The following is a 19,559-nucleotide window of genomic DNA, read 5'->3' as shown; positions in this document are numbered from 1 at the left end:
TTTCTGATGTAGTTTTTCGATATTTCATCTTGGATGGTGGCTCCATAGTCTTCTGCCTCTTTCTCTTAGTACAGATATTCTACAGGCGCTGAATCTGGGGTGGAATCCCATACATGGCAAGTCGTTACTATGTTTTAACATCTGTGGTGAAAAGTTCCTCCTTCTGCAAATTAACATAACTTATATAGCAGGTAGAGGAGGAGTCTTGTCAAACGAAAGAGGTAGTCTTTAAAAATGCCTTCGAAAGAGGTAGTCTTTAAAAATGCCTTTCTATAAATCAATTACACTCAAATTCAGTTGAATAAAAAAATGAACACAAAACAATTATGATTTCTTTCTCATGAAATTTTTATTTTTTGGTAATTATTGGACAGATTGAGCACATGACGAATAAAGTAATATCGTGTGCATTTATGATCAGGCAGAAGGGAGGCCAGCTAACACAGGTCCTTTCCAACGGGGGCTTACGATATTATTGGACAAAAAGAAGTGTAGTTGCTCAGAGCGTTTACAAATATAGCAAATCTTATATTTTCTCTCCGAGAACCCGTGAATACGTCCACCTTTTAAATCTAATTAGTGGATTCGGGGATTTATTCGAGAAGCAGTCATGATAACATCTGCCGGTGAGTCTCAGAAGAAGGTTTTTAATTTTGTAGTTTTAACTTTAGCTAGCTGCCATTGAATTAGCTGAGTCACACGGTGCTAGCAACCGGTGACAGCGGACAATACAAGCCATCTTCGTGGTTCATGTGGTTCAAATAGGTTTAACGGAGTAAAATATTTATTCTTGAGGAAATAAATGTTTCAACTGTCTGAAATAATCGGTCCCCCCCCCCCTAACATGAGAACTAATCATTCTTTCAGAACGACTCAGCTGCGATCATTTCTATCATAATGAACAAAAACAAAAAGTTCTGTGGAATTGGAAATATTATGTGGAATTGGAAATATTTGTCTTTTACGTGGCAAAATTATGTGTGGGTTTTTAGGGGACCACATACTTCAGCTGTCTGAATCTACTGCCTCTCTGTGTTTTATTGCTTATGGAAAGTAAACATTTCCAGGTTATTGCAGACTTCTGCCCAGGTCCCTCTTGAAAATGAGATCCAGATCTCAACGGGGTTTACCTGGTTATATAAGGGAAATAAAAAAATCTGTATTTCATACTTGGAAACGAGGTACTTAAATGTTGCTTCGGGCCGGGGGAGGTGGAGTGTTTTTGTTTTATTTTCCATTTGCAAAAATTCAGGATGTTAAAGTTTCTTTGTGTTTGTCTTTTTACAAAGCTGGGATTATTTCCCTCCTTGATGAAGAGGAGCCAAAGCTAAAGGTAAATATTATTTGCACAGCAATCTGTCAGACGTACTGGATTAGTAAAACATTTCTGAACATTTAATAACAAATAAGACCTTTTTATAAAACGTTAGTAGTAAAAGATATTCCTTTCTTTTTGGGTTGAAGCTTTAAAATGTACGAATTAAGTTGTAAGCAAGGTTTTGTCTAATTTGCAGGAGTTTGCTCTGCATAAACTAGACTCTGTTGTGAACGACTTCTGGGCTGAGATTTCAGGATCTGTAGATAAAATGTAAGTATAAACTCATAAGTTTGAATGTGATGAAAACGGGGCAGCAAGAAAATAAGAGTAAACGTTTACAGAAAAATAAATGTAAATTTCAGAGTTTTCCTTTTCAGTCAAGTAAAGCTATTCCTCTTATATGTCCAGTGAGGTCTTGTATGAGGATGAATCTTTTCGGAGCCGAGAATTTGCTGCTCTGGTGGCCTCAAAGGTTTTCTATCATCTTGGGGCCTTTGAAGAATCCCTGAACTATGCTCTGGGAGCCGGGGATCTCTTCAGTGTTACAGATGACTCAGAATATGTGGAGACCATCATCGGTGAGAGATGAAACAAGAATACTTCTGTTATGACTGTAAAACTTAGTTCATAGTGAGATGATGATCTTTATTTGTTTATGTTTTTCTGGTGGAAGTGGAAAATCATATTTGTTTCATATCACTCCTATTCAGGCAGAGTTAACGCACGTATCCCCTTTATTCTGTTCAGCCAAGTGCATTGATCACTACACCAAGCTGCGGGTTGAAAATGCTGAGCTGTCAGAGGATGAGGAGAAGAAGAGCATCGACCCTCGCCTTGAGGGCATCGTCAACAAAATGTTCCTGCGTTGCTTAGATGATCACAAATACAAACAGGCTATTGGCATCGCCTTGGAGACCAGGCGTCTTGACATTTTTGAGAAGACCATCCTGGAATCGGTCAGTAACTTTTATCATTCACGTATACAGCTGGTAATATTTGCTGCAAACTTAAACCTTTCCTAATAGCTCTACATATTGTGAACTGTATTGCATTTTCAGATAAAAAACTCAAGTATTGGTCAGATTTGTTCTGCAAATATTGATTAAATATTGTATTTAATCAAATTTTAACTTGTCAAAGAGCGTTTTTCTCTCTCGTGTCTTTACATTATCGTTGTTTTGTTTGTATTTGTTTTGTTGTCTAGATTGGTAATATTAATTCATTATTTTGGTTGTCCTTTTCAGAATGATGTGAGCGGCCTCCTTGCTTACAGCCTGAAGGTTTGCATGTCCCTGATGCAGAACAAGAAGTTCCGTAACGACGTTCTGCGGGTGTTGGTCAAGTTGTACATGAATCTGGAGAAACCAGATTTCATCAATGTTTGTCAGGTAACTGCAGTAAAAATGTCTTTAAACTTGAACTTAACAACAGCCACAAAAAAATTTAGAGTTGCAAAAATGCTGAGTGAATGCTGCAAGCCAAATATTTTTTTCATAAAAATTGCAGAACAATTTAATGTATACTGCAGAAATGTAAAAAAAAAAATAGACATGAGCCATGGAATAAAGTAAAAGCCTTCAAAATGCAAACAAGAAAACTGTGAAAACTTTCAGTCAGTACAAAAATCTCACCTGAAGAGATTTAGAAATTTGTGAGGAACACAGTTTACAAAGCTAAACTGTAAGGTCAAATGAGATAAAAAGCCTAGTCTAGCTGAAATGCTATTATAGTTGGTAGGTTAGTTCTGTAGGAATCTTGACCTATAGCAGCATATTCCATGCAGTGTAAAAAAACACATGTAAAAGCAAAGTTATCTAAAATGTGCTCAAAATTGGCATTGGGGTTTGATGGAGAGTTGTTATCTCTCTGTTGACAATAGATTGTGAATCTGATGTATTTTAAAACCATAAAGTCCATCAGGAATGTACAGTTTGGTTTGGTGAGCAGTGGTTTTCTTAGCTTAATGTCCATGGTGGGGTGTTTTTGCACCCCTTACTGGGAGGGACGTACAACGCCAGGTAGATGACAGGGAAGAAGCCAAGGCTGGAGAACCAGTGTGATGCTTTGTGTAATGTTTATAGTCAAGACTTGGATCTTGTTATCCATGTACATGTTTTGTTGACGGCAGAGTTTGAGGTGTTAATTTGTCCTCCAAATCAAATGAAGTTAATGGATCTGCATGTGTTGGTTCCAGGAACCACAGCACACCTCCAGGGGGCGAGCAGAGTACATTTCTTGAGTGGTCCAGGCTTTTTCTTTCTTTTTTTTTTTTTCTGCACAAGTCTTTTATTATACCTGTATATAAGTGCTTTTTCACTCCTCTTAAGTTTCATTAAAAACATTTTGAGTTATTTTTTTTTCTTGTCTGTTTAGATTAGACATTCAGACATGAGTTCAAAACAGCAGTTATATTTGGGAAGATTGTAGAAAAATTGGAAACAATTGTCCAAAAATAATCTTTGGCTTAAATATCCTGATGTATAGTTTATTTAGAGATCTAATTATACATTGGGATACAATCATAATTTTACTGTTTTTAAACAACAACAAATAAAACCCAGATCCCTTATTGCCTCCCAATCAAACACTAATCTTTTCTCAATTTAGTTCCATAAATAACATCTGAACAGTGCCAACGTTTAACTGTTTGCTTTCTTTTTTTTCCCCATTAGTGCCTGATTTTCCTGGATGACCCTCAGGCTGTCAGCGACATCCTGGAGAAGCTAGTAAAAGAGGACAACCTGCTAATGGCCTATCAGATCTGCTTCGACCTCTACGAAAGCGCCAGCCAGCAGTTCCTGTCCTCCGTCATTCAGAACCTGCACACCGTCGGGACGCCCATCCCTGCAGTGCCTGGCTCCACAAACACCGGCACTGTTCCCACAGCAGACAAAGAAAGGTACAAAGAGCTGAAAAATATTTAGGTTCACATTTTCTGGCCAGCTTGACCAATAACTTGTAAGCTAACTAAAATTAATTAAAATATTTCTTGATGGGATTCCAGTGAAGCAATGGAGACTGATGAAAAAGCTGGAAGCTCACCAGCTGGAAAGGCTGCAGAAACTGTAAGCATTTCATGTTGTTTAGCAATGCTGGCTTTTTTTTTTCTAAATAATGAAAATTGTTACTTCAGTTTTCCTCATGGCCTCTGTGAATTGTTCTAGAAGGAAGAACCCAAAGACCAGAATGCCAAAATGATCAAAATTCTTAGCGGGGAGATGACCATAGAGCTGCACCTACAGTTTCTCATCCGAAATAACAACACAGATCTGATGATTCTGAAAAACACAAAGGTAGGAAATGCTGGATGACTGAGATGAAACTTCTGTGAACTTGTTCAGATGATTGACACATTGTTAAAACTTACTTAATGTTTGATTCTTTGGTGCTGCAGGACGCAGTTCGAAACTCGGTGTGCCACACAGCTACAGTGATCGCCAACTCCTTTATGCACACAGGAACCACAAGTGATCAGTTCCTCAGGTAAAAAAAAATACATAAATAAAAAAGACATTAGAGTTTAATATGTGCAGCAGAGATCATTTTAAACAAGTTTAACTTTTCTTCTCCCATAGAGAAAACTTGGAGTGGTTAGCAAGAGCCACTAACTGGGCAAAGTTTACAGCCACAGCAAGTCTGGGTGTCATTCATAGGGTAAGACTTCATTAAAAAGTGAAATTTGAAACAACTAACCTGTTAGCTTCTTTAAATTTGTGATTTGACTTTGAATTTTAGGGTCATGAGAAAGAAGCGCTCCAGTTAATGGCCACTTACTTGCCTAAAGACACTTCCCCCGGTTCCGCTTACCAGGAGGGAGGAGGCCTATATGCTCTGGGCCTTATTCATGCCAATCATGGTGGGGACATCATTGATTATTTGCTCGGTCAGCTCAAGAATGCCAGCAATGATGTAAGGTTCCCCCCCCCCATCTTTTTATGTTGTTTATGTCCTTTCAGAATGCAATATATAATGAGAAACAGATTTTTTTCCTAATTGTCTGGATTAATTTTTTCCTTTTGTAGATTGTCCGTCACGGCGGAGCCCTTGGATTAGGTTTAGCTGCTCTGGGAACAGCCAGACAGGATGTTTATGACCTGCTGAAGTCCAACCTTTACCAGGATGACGCCGTCACTGGTAAGCTGCTGAAATCACCAAATCACTGTTGTGATTGCTGGCAAAGCAAATGCAATATAAGAACTTTTGTGAATTCTAAATCATTTGTTCTCCTCAAAAAAAAACGTAATTTATTTTAGATTATTTTTTAACATCAAAATTGGTAGCTATTTTACGCTGCAACAAAATGAAACGCATAAATTATGCAGTACACATAAATTGTGCAGTACAAAATAGGGCTGCACAGTATATTGCCATATATATGACATTTCAACAGATTGGTCTTCTCTACCTCATTGATTATGTCAGTGAGTCACAGCAGCCCTAGAACTTGTTTATTTTTTATACTAATCGCCTTTTATGTTTCATGAGGTAAAGTTCAAAACAAAGCATGCTAATGGTTTGATATGAACTCCAGGCGAAGCTGCAGGTCTGGCTCTGGGTCTGGTCATGCTGGGCTCCAAGTCGGCCCAGGCGATCGAGGACATGGTGGGCTACGCTCAGGAGACGCAGCATGAGAAGATCCTGCGAGGCCTTGCTGTGGGGATTGCTCTGGTCATGTATGGACGCATGGAGGAGGCTGACGCCCTCATCGAGAGCCTCTGCAGAGACAAGGTTTGACTTCGAGCCACTAAGAAGATAAACTTTTGTTGTTTAAAACAGAACAATACAGATTGCCCAGTAGATTTAAAATAAACTGGCTTGATTTGTCATTGGAGGAGGAAATGTGGAGGGTATAAAACAATTTGAGAATAAACTAAAAGCCATTGTTCTTTATTAGGCTGTTGCACTGCACATATGTTTGATGTATTGAGTGCTCTGTTGCAGACTGTTTACTTTATGTCACATGAGGCTTTGTACTCTGTGCCAGGTTTCATTCTGTTAAAGTTAGCGGTGGGAAGGGACTCAAACCCAAACAAACACAGTTCAACTCTCTGCTTTCTGTCATTGTTTATGGTAGGACCCCATCTTGAGGCGATCTGGTATGTACACTGTTGGAATGGCATATTGCGGCTCTGGGAACAACAAGGCCATCCGACGCCTGCTGCATGTCGCTGTGAGTTTCATCTGTAAAGCTCTCCTACCGGCAGGTGGACGGGTTTATCCACCTGGCTGTAAAACACATGCAAAGTAGCTCTTTAAAATGAATATTGTACTGTAGTTTGATTTAAACCATTTCTATAAAGATTTTCACAAGTCTTTTTGAAGTTTCAGAAACTTTATGTTCAAAGCAGAAAAAAATCAAGTTTGTTCCTGCCGCTAAGTTTTATACTGAATCACTGATGTTTTATTGGTTGCTCTGTAGGGGGTGCTCTCTGCAAGCTACGTTTGTGCATGGGTGTGATAGTGGAGCTGCTTATTTTATGAGAAGCCACATCATTAAAACTAAAACTGAAGAGGTCAGTTTTTTCCATTTGATCTAATTACTCTGCTTATTTTAATTAAGGTGAGTGACGTGAACGATGACGTTAGAAGAGCTGCTGTCGAGTCCATTGGCTTTATCCTCTTCAGGTAGGATCATGTTTTAATTCCTTCAGCTTTCACCAGCATACTTTTTATTTTCCATAAAAGCCTTTTTCAACTTAACCAAACTGATGCATTATCTTGTAAAGTTAAGACTCCTTTATGTTTTGCTTTAGTAAAATGTATTTGTGGTGTGATTGGTACCAGAGTGAGAATAAGTTACCAATTTATGATTCATCTTTATGTTTTCATTACTTTTTATTTTTTACAGTTTGCATAAAGTGGAGTTATTTCACAGCTATATATATATATATATATATATATATATATATATATATTATATATATATATATATATATATATATATATATATATTTTTTTTTTTTTTTTTTAATGCATGTTTTCTGTTTGGAGTTATTTCATTTAAACTATTGTCTGTTTTTTGGACTGAAATTTGGACTATAACTCAAAACAAAAACAAAAAAGAGAGAGAGAGAGAGAGAGAGAGAGACGCCTGCCAGGTATGTTTGGGAGGAGAGAAAGAAAAAAAAAAAGAAATGTTTGCAAATTTTATGAAAACTGTAAAAATAAAAAGTAATGAAAACATAAAGATGAATCATATATATATATATATATATATATATATATATATATATATATATATATATATATATATATATATATATATATATATATAATATATATATGTGTGTGTGTGTGTGCAAGAAGTTGTAAACTTGCACAGCAACAATCCCTATGGTAAAACTTGGCAGTGGCAGCATAATGCTGTGGGAGAATCTACAGCATGATGTAGATTCATGCTGTATCATGGTATCATGCTATGGTTTGGAGGCTCTCTATCTAACTGAGCTGCAGCCATTTTATTAAGAATACATTTATAGACTATAGGTGCTGAAAGATGGTCGAGACGTACTGCTAAAGACCTGCAGCTGTTATGGAGATAAATATTTATGCTCAGCACAGTTTGTAGATATTTATTTGATGAAATTTGGAAACAAGCTGTAATTTTTCTTCCACTTCACAATTACGAATGAGATTTTGTTGATCTATCACATAAAATCCCAATAAACATTCAGGGTTTGCATTGTGACAGTCACAATGCAGAAAAAAGTGGAAGCAATAAACTGTGTGAATACCTTTAATATATTTGCCAAGCATTGTATTTATATGTGCTTTTCTATCTTACATTATTATGAATTTTATCATTAAATCCAGGCATTGTTTAATGGCACGTCAAATAAAAATCAGTGTGTACACACTGAAGTCCAAAAAAGGCTCTGGATGGTGTATGTGATCAATTTGCTGCTTGAAAAAAACCTCCATAAATCTCCTTTGTTTAGAAAGACTCATGAACCACAGGATTACACTTAGTCCACACTTTTCCAACCCCAATGACTCATTTAGTCATGTGCACTTCCAGGCAATCAGGTCATATCCAAGTTTGAGTCTACCATGTTTCTCTCTCTCATTATAAATAACTGGAGCTCTTGAAAGAAGTCGGAGGTCTAAGCAAAGATCACACTTTCTTCTCCTGCTTTGTTTTCACCTCTGTGTAAACTTGGCATTTCTTTCTTGTTAGGCTGAGTTTAATCTAAACTAGAACTGTTTATATGTTTGAATTATTTTTGTCGTCATCTGACGTATGAATACAAATAATTAGCTGCAGTTGAATACATGCATGGTTGCACAGTATATTGCGGATATATCAATGTATGCAGTACTGATTCTGGATAATGCTGTTTGGAGAGCAATAATGGGTGGCTAAAATATCCCAAGTGTTATGAACATGCATTTTCTAATGCTAATGTAATATTTAGTCAGTTGGACGTCCTCACAGCAGCAGACCCTCTCACAGGACACAAAAGGCTAAAGGTCACAGAGAGCAGGAAGCAAAGATGAGAAAAAAAGAAAATTGACAAATGTCACTACTGATAACGCAATATGTACCAACACTGTAAGCATCACTTCTCGCTCAAATATCGACCAGTCCTAATGCCATTGCACTTTAAGTCTATTGGAATTGCTGCCAGACTGTGTTTTTATTCCCCTTAAACTTTTATTTATTTAGTCATTTTTCAAAAGGCAGCATCTTGGCATCTCGTTGTGCTTTGGGCAGTTTTTGTTTTAGAAGATGGCAGAACAATTTTTTAAATTTTTTTATTAAAGAACATTCAGAATCCATTTTATCTCTTTGTTCATTCATATGTACAGACTGCCATTCCAAAACCATTTTTTACATTTCATACCAGCAGGCTGCAATATACATACAGGACGACTTCCCAATCATTCTCAAATTTAAAAAGTATCAAGAATTCAAAGAATTTGCCCTTTACAGAAGAGATTCATATTGTTTTAAAATGTAAGCATTTGGTCTGAGAGGGTTTTACAGCATATTTAGACAGTCCAAATGTAAGGATCAGCCGAGGAATATATTGTTATATACAGAATTCAGTCACATCTTTTGGCCTAAATAGGTTCCTATTCAGTACATTCTGCCCATTTAGTGGAATAGCTGCAGCTTTTTTTTCCAACTCTTTTCTGAATATTGTCTGAAATCTGAAGCTTTCTCTTCAAGTATATCAACAAATTACATGATAAAAAATAACCTGTGTTTAAAGGCCCACTGCAAAAAATGATGCAACAAGAAATACTGACTTGCAAAAGTTTTCAAAGCCTTCAGATTGTTTTTGTCAAAATTTAATGCACTGTATTGAGGATTTTTAATATATGATAAAGATTACTTTGATTATTGTAAAATTGAAAGAAATGATACTCCTAAATGAAATCAATTGCAACAAATTGCCTGTAGGGGGCGGAACACAACCATGGGCAAGAAGGCGCTATGGTCAAATGAGACGAATGTTGACTTTTCATGCCAGTACGTCACCCCAAACACACCATCCTCAAGGTCAAACATGGTAGTGGTGCTTTAGGGAATAGGAATGTGGATTTGAAAATAGATGATGCTAATTACAGAATAAACCTGAGGAACTTAACAATTTCTGAACATATAGATTGAGGTTTAGATCAAATTATGTTTGTTAGGATGCCCTCGTCAATGTCCTGACCTTTTTCATATCTTAATTTGTAAAACTTTTTGTAAAACTTTTTCCTTTCATTTCATAATTATGCACTACTCTATGACAAATATTAAAGGGATTGTAAAACTTTTGCAAGAAAATGATTAAAATCTTAGTTTTTCATTTTTATATGTAGGGTAAGAGTTTGCCTTTGAATATGAATATGCACCAAACCAAACCACATCATCTTTGTATCTGTTCATACACAGCTCACATGTTCTTCCTGCTTAAAATCTTCATTTTCAGTCAAAAGAATTGTGTTTAGCAGAACACCGCCTGGTGACTGCACAGCCTGCTGGCACCTTAGTGGACTTTGGTAGCTCACTCGTCCAATGCCGTTCTTCATTCCCCGCTTCATGAACAGTTTTGAGTTCTCTGCCATGGAAGATTTAAACGAAATGCTTGTAAGGTTCCAGTCTGCAGCAGTCGAGCCAAGCTGCCGTCCCAGCCTATCTCTAGGGTAGTTTTTGTAGTTGCAGGTGATGTAGCGTGTGAAAGCTTCCCTGAAGGTTTTATTGAAAAGTGTATAGACCAGAGGATTTATCCCTGATGACACGTAACCAACCCAGACAAAGATTTCCATCAGGCGGGAAATAACCTTCTCAACGCAGCTGGAGCACAGAGCAGAAGTGATGTTTGTGATGAAGAATGGGCACCACATGACGACAAACAGGAGGAAGACTATGCCCAACACTTTGGAGGCCCGCTGCTCGTTGCTCAGAGTCTGCATTGACTTCTTGCCCATCGTCGACATTCTGCGGAAGGATATTTCTTTCTCTGTGGGAGCGGTCATCATCTCCGCATTTGGTTTTTCTGGATGCCTGGGAAGTCTGATATCCAACATGTTCATTTGCTCAGCTTGAGGAGAAGCTAAGGCCGGGTCGCTTTGGAAAACTGTGGAGATCGGTGAGGAGCTGAAGCGCTGGGTCACCTTTGACCGCAGCAAATAAACCTTTTTCCGCAACACTTGCACGGTGAGAAGGTAGATGATCATCATGATTGTCAAAGGGATGAAGAATGCTGTCAGGGAGCCAAAGATGATGAACTCTGAGAAAGTGTTTGGTTTCAGCAGGCATGTGTGATTACTGTTGAAGGTGATATTCTTGTCGTGAATATTCTTCAGCCCTTTTATCGGGATTGGGACTGCAATACCTGGAAAATGGAAAATACTGTAAATATTGGTAAAAATAAAGACAAAAAAACTCTGAAGCCATATTCCAATATCTTATAATTAGATTTTTAATCTAGGAGATTATGGTATGTTTGGTCAAATACAACACTATTGTTTTTGTTGGCAGTTCATTAATACCCAGTGAACGATGGAAAAACTTAACTGGATAAATTGGCCACGATACAACCTTCCATCCGTTTACTAATCTACCCAATCTCTTTCCCGGATGAAGGATTTTCATTTACAGCAGCTGACATATATTTGACTCTTGACCTGACCTGCCAAAAATCCTAAATCAAAAACTTGGTTCTTAAGGGGAAAACTACTGAGTAATGTGTGACTACTCCAGAGATTTGTGTGACAAATGGTTGGTGCAGCGGTGAGCAATTTGTTTTTCTAAAAGTCCACATTACACGAGAAACTAGGATTGGTTCATGGTACAAATTATATATTTGACATTAAATTCTATAACTATAACTTAATGTTTTACTGAATATAATTAGTTTTTTAGACTCATTAAAATAAGCTGTAATAAAGGGATGGACATTTATTTTATTATCATTTATCATGAGAAATTTCTTACAATAATTTAGATTTATTGTCATGATAAACTCCCAACTAATGTAAAAGTATAGTGTTACTATTTTTTTTCCACTATTCAATGAAGACATCAATAAATACCAATAAATTTGAAAATACTGCTTTTGTATGCAGTTTAGTAATACAAATCACACATTTTTAGTGCCCTAAAGAAGCATTTACAAATGGGAATGTTTTTCAAGAGCATAGTTTGTGTTTGTGGGGCTATTAATTGCTGTGATACAGTCATACTGTTACCTAAAAAAAAAGCTAATAAATGGTTCTTATTACTACTTTTATTGTTATCGCAATAGCAACCCAAAATATTGTAATTAGACTTTAAGCCCATATCACCCACCCTTACTATAATCCCAGACGCTCCCTGTTTTTGGATTTAATTTTCAATTCTATTAAATTCATCCTAATAGTAAAGTGCCACATTCCCAACCACTGTTGTCTCAATGCATTCCACAAAAAAAAATTATATATATATATATATATATATATATATATATATATATATATATATATATATATATATATATATATATATATATATACACACATGTTCATTATATATATATGGTGTATATAATTTGTACCATATATATGGTGTTTAGGGCCCAGGAACAGGCCCTAAACACCAGAGCAATAGAGGCCCAGATCTACCACACCAGACAAGACCCAAGGTGTAGGTTGTGCAAGGAGGCCCCTGAGACAGTCCAGCACATCACAGCAGGGTGCAAGATACTGGCAGGGAAAGCGTACATGAAGCGACATAACCAAGTGGCAGGCATAGTGTACAGAAACATCTGTGCAGAATATGGACTGGAAACCCCGAGATCAAAGTGGGAACACCCCAAAGGTGGTGGAGAACGCCAGAGCTAAGATCCTGTGGGACTTCCAGATCCAGACAGACAAAATGGTAATGGCGAACCAACCAGACATTGTCGTAGTGGATAAACATCAGAGGAAAGCCGTTGTGGTTGATGTAGCAATACCAAGTGATTGCAACATCAGGAAAAAGGAGCACGAGAAACTGGAGAAATACCAGGGCCTCAGGGAAGAACTGGAGAGGGCCTGGAAGGTGAAGACCACAGTGGTGCCTGTGGTCATCGGGGCCCTCGGGGCAGTAACCCCCAAACTGGAGCAGTGGCTACAACAGATCCCAGGAACAACATCAGACATCTCAGTCCAGAAATGTGCAGTCCTTGGCACAGCCAAGAACCCTCAAGCTCCCAGGCCTCTGGTAGAGGACCCGAGCTCAGAGGATAAGAACCACCCGCGGTGGGCGAGAAGGGAATTTTTATTTTATGTATATATATATATTATATATATATATATATATATGTATATATATATATATATATATATATATATATATATTATATATATACATATATATATGTGTGTGTATGTATTAGAAATGGCTTTATAGCCCTTTCTAAAATGATGGGTATCATTTGTTCGAGTTGCTTTTTGAAATTTTGCAGCTCACTTCATGGTGCCAGACAGATATTAGGTGATTCTGATTTATTAGGTCGAATAGTCATCAAGTTGGTTTGGGTTTTCTTTTTTTTTCACATAAAACGTAAAATCATAATTTGAAAATTACATTTTATAGGTTTGTTTTGTCTGATGTTATATTATTTTGATCTAAAGCAAATAAAAACTTTTTCACGGCTCTCTAAAAGCAAGTTAACTTAGCAACCCAAGCACGAACGCTAATCCTCTTCATGGGTCACCTAAAAGGCAGGATACGGTCCAGAGAACATAAAAAAACCAGGACTTTAGTCAGAGGAATGATAAATAATAAGCTTACAAATGGATATGAGCCAAACGAGTGCGATCTTGGCCAGGGCTTTGGCTCTGGATTTGTATTGGCTGTGTTGAATCGGCTTCTTGATGGCGATGTAGCGATCCAGTGAGATGGCACAGAGGTGCATAATGGACGCTGTAGAGAAGAGCACATCAAGGAAGAGCCAGATTGGGCAGAGAAAATCTGGAAGAGGCCACCTAGAGTCTGAAGAGAAGACAAGATAGAGGTTAATCTTATCAACCATTTCCTTGTACAGTAGCTATCACTGATTTTATTATGTCTAAAATTAGCAGCTAAATTAATGAGCTTGTTGGGTTTTCTTATATTAAGAAACCCTTTTCTGACTGTTATGAGAGATTCAGGGCAGCTGAAGAGATTACAAACATCAGTCATGTAAAAAAAAAATTGATGTTTGTTTATGTGTGTGAGGAATGTCTTTACTGGAAACTTAGGGTTCACTGCCTGTTTATGGAGCTAAAAGTGCTTCATGTAGATTGTGGCTTAGACTCAGCTCAACAGTAGTGTTTATTTTGACTTCCAGGCGTAAAACTGGCAAGAAATTTGTTCTGGCTTTTGTCTCTGACTCCATTAACTTTACAAAAGCTTGTTTGTGGAAATATTTTGTATTTTTTCTCTTTATTATGATTATGTTCACTTATGTTTCATACTGGGAGGGATTTTTGACACACAGTTTTGGTCAGTTTGGGAGGATTTCATTGATGAATAACAGCTCTCCTTCTCCTTAAGTGGATGCTCACCGGAGGGTTTTTTTTTTTTGGAAATGTTGATTAAATTTGTCTTGAGAATAAACAGAATAGGCTGTGAAAGTTACCTAGCCACAGGCGAGCTTTTCATTTCATTAAACTTAAACAGGAATGTGTGAATCATACAACTTTGTTATATTATTCAACTTTGTCAGCAGGCTGCTGCCCAGTTGTGGTCACTTAGTTTATAGAAGCGTTTTATCTTCTTCTCAGTTTATTTTAAAGCAGTTTAACTGCCTTCATTTTCTTTCATTTATGTGTTTTTTCAACTAAACATCACTGGTTATTATAATTTCCAGAATTTTTGGGTCTTCGCTTGTACTCATTAAGAATTACAGAGCTCTGAGCATTGCAGTGTAGTTTTGTGTGTCTTATTATTGTTAGAAAAAATAAAAAATGGCATAGAAGCGTCTTAAATTACATTTTTCTTCTCGGGAATCACAATGTTGATCTTAACAAAAGCACAGGCTTTGTGCAAGGTCTCTAAAATGTCAGAAAAGACTTAAATTTGGTGATTTTAGGCAGCACGGGTCTTTTTACTCTATGTACACGTGCAAGAAAAATAAATAAAACAGATGAACAATTAATAATTGAGTTATGAGTGTGCCCATTGTTTGTTTACATTTATTTGTTTATCTTTTTTATGAGAATTGTACTGGCAGTATTTGTAATTTTGTAGTGAGGAATCCTGGCAGCACTATGGTGTGATCAAACTACAAGCCCCATGATGCATTGAAACAATAAATCCTGATGAAAGAAAATTATCTTCAGATTAGGCATTAAAAATGAAAATGTTACCTTAAATTGCTCAGCACCAGCTTCTTCATCTTGACAGAGTGTATTTATAAAGAGTTGCTGTTAAAACAATAATCACATTAGCTTCCTAAAACCATTAAATATTATGTACTTTAAGGGATGAAATTTAGTAACTTATATGTAAACGTTGTTGAGCGACAAGGCAAAAAATGTTTGTTTAGGCTAATAAAGTTAAAATTTTAACATGTCTTTGTTCCTAAGTTGAACATGAGTTAATGGGTAAGCAAGGTTTTCACTTTTCCTACCCTAAAACATTTAGAAACTTGAATTTAGATCATTTTGATCTCCAGTTCCCACTGGGTTAAATGTTTAAACAGGTATGAGAACAGTTTCTGGTTTTAGCACAAAGCTAAGGAACATTTCTAGAATACCTGTCTGGATTTACATTGCACACACATAAAGTATCGGTCAACCTGTTTATTTTTACCACTTGGCCAGCGTCGCTTTTAGCATTGCTTAAATATTCAAAAGGCAGCCTACTTAAAACCAGGTTTGATTTACAGAGATTCCACTTATTTTATATTGTCTTTTACATATTTCTAAATGATGTTTGTTGCTAACAGCAGGTTGTCACTACATACGGTATCCTGCGATGTGTGCCAGAGGGTTTGGTATGAGGTACTGGTCATCCTCCTGACAGCTTCATGTTGATCAATCAGCTCTGCTATGCCTCACCCTGACCTCATGTACACGTTATTTGTCCCTGTTACAAATGTCCTGCACTTGGTGCTGCTTCTGCTCTGATCGGAGGCTAAAGACAGCTGTCTGTAAAGATCATCAGCATTTATAGAGGCTTCCTCTTTACTGATGGCAGAGGTGAAAAGCACCTCAACAGCAGTGATGGGATTAAAGAAAATACTGAAACCATATTTATTAGTTTACTTTTACATAATTCCATATAGCTGTTTTTGGGGGGAGAGTGTTTAAGCTTCTCTTGTCATCCTGGTTTCTTTTAAGCTTCATGCGTTTCAGAAAATCTTAAAATGAACTTTATTGACTTTCAACTTTTTCCTTCTTTCTCAAATTGTCAAAAGAAAAACCTAATAGGGTCCATGTTGAGGCAGCAGACACTTCCAGTTCTTTTGAAAACCATTTTGATAGAGGACGCCTTGTGTAACACCACTAGTGAATGCATGCGTGTGTGTGACACACAATTACTATGTGGCCCATTACCTTCCAATTGAATTAATGAAGAACAGCTTCACTGCAGTACTTCGCCCTGAACTGTGTTGTTGTGTAGAAGACGTGGAATAGACGTGTAAGTCGGCGGACACTGCGCTGATTTTATTCAGACTGGTAAACAAGTTTATATGGGAGATAATGTTTCATACTTCATGCCTGTGCTGAGTGGCTTAGTACAGGCCTTACTGCTTAAACTACAGAGGGAATTTAATTTCTTTTGTTTTAGCTCCTCTCAAGTACTTTTTTGTGCTTTACCGAGTGTATTTGGTGCTTCCTAGAGGTATGTTCTACTTTCAGTCTCAGATTTTCTAATTGACAAGTTAAATTGAGTGGGAAAAAGAAAACTTAAATGTAGTTTTTACATTTTAAGACTTTGCTTTGTCTCAATAGGACACATTTTATGGTCTAAAATAAATCTTGTGATACTTACTATAGAGAATAGTGACAAGTGCAATGGGCATCACCAGAAGTCCCACCAGCAGGTCGGCGACCGCAAGCGACATCAGGAAGTAGTTGGTGGCATTTTGCAGCTTTCTCTCCAGCGACACGGCCAGAATAACCAGAATGTTTCCTCCTATGGTGGGGATAATCACCATGACGATGAGTAGGGCGGCCCATCTCAGCTGAGCCTCAGGCTCCTTGTCTGCATCTGAACTGTTATTGAACAGGTGAAACATGTTGCTGTTGATGCCGTGGCGGGCCTGAGCGTGGGCGGTGGCTCTGATCTCTCTGCTGTCAGACGCTCGGTCAGCATGGTCACTGGGTCCCGCAGGCGAAGGTGCAGGGTCTGCTGGGGCCGCTCAGGGCCGGTGCACAACATGCATCGTCCTGTGAGCGGAGTGACAAGTCTTTGAAATGACAAGATTGAAAGATTTAAGGTGCAAAGTCAGCAGGGCCGCTGCAGTAAACTACGGAGCTGGAATAATCCCATCATGAGCAGAACTTCCACAGCAAGACGATCACAGAGGTCCTCGCTTTCCCACGCAGGAAATTCTTCCGTCATCCACTTAAAACAGCAGAAAAAGTTTTACGTTTTGTTCTTTAATGTATTCCCATGTTGATATTATGGAGAAAAATATGGCTTACCTGGTTTTACATCTAATTCATCAGTGTAGTTTCTGTCTATTAGAATAAATCCATGTCCTAAAATATGCCTCTGTTTTTGAAAATGTCAAAAACTTCAACAAATTATTACCTTTTTCCCGGGTTGGTACTTGATGAGTTCCTTTTGCCTCTCAGTCCTTTAAGTATCTTCCCAAGCTGCAGCTCAATGCCAAATGCATTTCAATCTTGGGTTTCTATGTATATTCTTCCACAACTTTCATTGCTTCCTTTTACTGCAACGTTTTCCACATAAGAATGAAGCCGAACGCCCCACCGCAACAGTTAAATCTGTCCCAGACTGTACCGATCCATGATGCCGACTTGGCTTTCCCTCTACATGCTGGAAGGAACTCCAGGCTTGCTTTGCATCACCTGAAGCGATCACAGGTTTAAAACTTTCAGATGTTGTGGCCCCGCTCCCTCCCTCTCTCGCCGGCTCTGCTTCGCAGTCTGCAATCGGCTCGCACTCTGTCCTGTCTCGTCCACCCCCCACTCCACCCACCTCTTCATCTCGGGAGCCAGACTCGATACGAAACAGATGAATGTCTTCTTGCTGGCCACGTGCCAGCGGTTCAGGGAGGTAATTTCCCTCAACACAGCCGTCCCGCTGTTTATATTTGCCACTCTGTGTTCTCTCCCCCATTGGAAACGAGCAGTGACCTGGGGGAGGCAGCAGCGGTTTATGGGGAGGAACCTTTTTCTGTTGTGGTTGTACTGTAAAGCTTTTCTCCCCTTTTTTGTCCCCACTGTTCTCAGATGTTCAAGCAAAGAGAGTTTGAACCAATTTTCTGATTGTTGGGACGCATGGAGATATAGATGTAGATGGCTTCATTTTGAATAATGAAAACATAAAACATCAAAATAGTATTTATGCTGCACAAATAACCAAATTGCAAATTAGTATCTGAAGATTATTATATCCTTATAACGTCATTCAAATAGATATTCAGATATGTATAAATGCATTTTATTTCCACTTATTTGCATATATTTTCTTGTTTGTACAAAGAGATGCAAAACCTTTAAAAATTGTGGAAAAGGGCAAAAAGACTGAGATTTCTATAAATATGACAAGGACATATTCTTATTACAAAGTACAGAGTTTTAAATGCCTTAATCGGTAAAGTATTTTCTGAATGTGTTGCAAAGAATTTTCTGCTTATTTGGTGTACTGTACTCCCAAATTATGTTTTGTGCCATGAAAATTTTTACATAAAACCTTATTTTTGTGGGGGGGTTTTTTGGAGGGTTTTTTTACATTCTGGCAGTCTGTTCGTTAGTTTTTATGTGAGCATACTATCCAGAATATATGCCTCCCTTTTTATGATTACAATTTTTGACTTCCTGGACATGGCTTAAGCTTTAATTAAATCCAGGTGTCAACAAGGAAATCCTTGCTAGTTTATTGGCTTTCTAATAAAGCCCAGGTTCTTTATTGTGTGTTTAGATGAGTGCTTGTAATGGACGCAGGCAAGCAAATAATGTGCTCTTTAAATATTTGTTACACATTACCCCACATCATCATTTAAACAGCTTGTATTCCTGTTTCCTTTTGCAACAGCAAAAACATTCCCTGAACTCGTTAAAAAAAATTATTCATTGACATTTGTTTCTTTCATTGACATTTTTTCAAGTAATTTTCATCTTTAACATTTTAGCAGTTTTTTGAAACATTTCAGTAAATAACTTGTTTTCAGGTTTGCTCAAAGGCAAAGTCTTAAGATGGAGAAATTATACAATAACTAAGTTATTAGTTTTTGTCAGATCATTATTTAAATGACTTTAATATGCTAGAAATCACTTCTATAACCACATGTTATAGTGTGGGTGTTTTGAGCTGAATATTTTTTAAAAGAAAGTGGACTTCAAACGCTAATCATTTCTTTCCCCTGTGTTTTTCTGACCAGGACTCCGGAGCAGTGCCCCAGTGTGGTGTCTCTCCTGTCAGAAAGCTACAACCCTCATGTTCGCTGCGGGGCGGCCATGGCTCTGGGCATCTGCTGTGCTGGGACAGGCAACAAAGTCAGTTTGTCCTTTGCTTCTTCACTTTTATTCGATCCTCTTCATAGGTTTTGATTAGGTGCTGATTATTAACACTACAGATTAAAAATTATTAGTGAATTGCTCA

The 19,559-nt window shown here is 37.6% G+C and overlaps 2 protein-coding genes across 4 annotated transcripts in view; one reads left to right on the top strand and one right to left on the bottom strand.

The window, feature by feature from the left end:
• Positions 1 to 470: 470 nt before the first annotated feature.
• The window catches only part of psmd1 (proteasome 26S subunit, non-ATPase 1), a 33,903-nt gene continuing 14,814 nt past the window's right edge, over positions 471 to 19,559 (top strand). Inside the window, exons 1-17 of one of the 2 annotated variants that reach the window (XM_055054066.1) lie at positions 471 to 626; positions 1,290 to 1,333; positions 1,515 to 1,588; positions 1,727 to 1,896; positions 2,066 to 2,274; positions 2,563 to 2,706; positions 3,991 to 4,217; positions 4,323 to 4,383; positions 4,486 to 4,611; positions 4,713 to 4,801; positions 4,894 to 4,972; positions 5,054 to 5,227; positions 5,341 to 5,452; positions 5,850 to 6,046; positions 6,393 to 6,488; positions 6,879 to 6,943; positions 19,339 to 19,453. In XM_055054066.1, the coding sequence (XP_054910041.1) occupies positions 611 to 626; positions 1,290 to 1,333; positions 1,515 to 1,588; positions 1,727 to 1,896; positions 2,066 to 2,274; positions 2,563 to 2,706; positions 3,991 to 4,217; positions 4,323 to 4,383; positions 4,486 to 4,611; positions 4,713 to 4,801; positions 4,894 to 4,972; positions 5,054 to 5,227; positions 5,341 to 5,452; positions 5,850 to 6,046; positions 6,393 to 6,488; positions 6,879 to 6,943; positions 19,339 to 19,453 (1,998 nt within the window). In that variant the 5' untranslated portion in view covers positions 471 to 610. Of the gene's footprint in view, positions 627 to 1,289; positions 1,334 to 1,514; positions 1,589 to 1,726; positions 1,897 to 2,065; positions 2,275 to 2,562; positions 2,707 to 3,990; positions 4,218 to 4,322; positions 4,384 to 4,482; positions 4,612 to 4,712; positions 4,802 to 4,893; positions 4,973 to 5,053; positions 5,228 to 5,340; positions 5,453 to 5,849; positions 6,047 to 6,392; positions 6,489 to 6,878; positions 6,944 to 19,338; positions 19,454 to 19,559 lie in introns of both variants that reach the window. The other variant, XM_055054058.1, reaches the window with a different exon arrangement.
• Positions 9,065 to 17,948, bottom strand: htr2b (5-hydroxytryptamine (serotonin) receptor 2B, G protein-coupled). 2 transcript variants are annotated; one of them, XM_055054079.1, is made up of 4 exons: positions 17,414 to 17,948; positions 16,758 to 17,333; positions 13,569 to 13,769; positions 9,065 to 11,148 (listed from the first exon to the last, which is right to left on the bottom strand). In XM_055054079.1, exons 2-4 carry the CDS (start codon positions 17,002 to 17,004, stop codon positions 10,196 to 10,198), a joined length of 1,401 nt encoding a protein of 466 aa, XP_054910054.1. In that variant the 5' UTR covers positions 17,005 to 17,333; positions 17,414 to 17,948; the 3' UTR covers positions 9,065 to 10,195. The 2 variants fall into 2 exon arrangements, with proteins under 2 accessions (XP_054910054.1, XP_054910062.1); XM_055054087.1 differs by having other exon boundaries at positions 16,758 to 17,155; positions 17,523 to 17,948.

The sequence above is a fragment of the Poeciliopsis prolifica genome, unplaced genomic scaffold, assembly GCF_027474105.1.
Source record: "Poeciliopsis prolifica strain line A6 unplaced genomic scaffold, Auburn_PproV2 SCAFFOLD002, whole genome shotgun sequence".
In the NCBI taxonomy this organism is placed as follows: Eukaryota; Metazoa; Chordata; class Actinopteri; order Cyprinodontiformes; family Poeciliidae; genus Poeciliopsis; species Poeciliopsis prolifica.
The sequence above is the reverse complement of the archived record's forward strand: the minus strand, read 5'-3'. Positions and strand labels throughout refer to the sequence as shown.

Bases quoted from the DNA above. Each gene is read 5' to 3' on its own strand.
- htr2b (XM_055054079.1), bottom strand. From the start codon at position 17,004: ATGTTTCACCTGTTCAATAACAGTTCAGATGCAGACAAGGAGCCTGAG. The intron at 13,770-16,757 runs GTAAGTATCACA...TCTTCTCTTCAG, and splicing joins ACTTGTCACTATTCTCTATA to ACTCTAGGTGGCCTCTTCCA. The intron at 11,149-13,568 runs GTAAGCTTATTA...TCCATTTTCCAG, and splicing joins CGTTTGGCTCATATCCATTT to GTATTGCAGTCCCAATCCCG.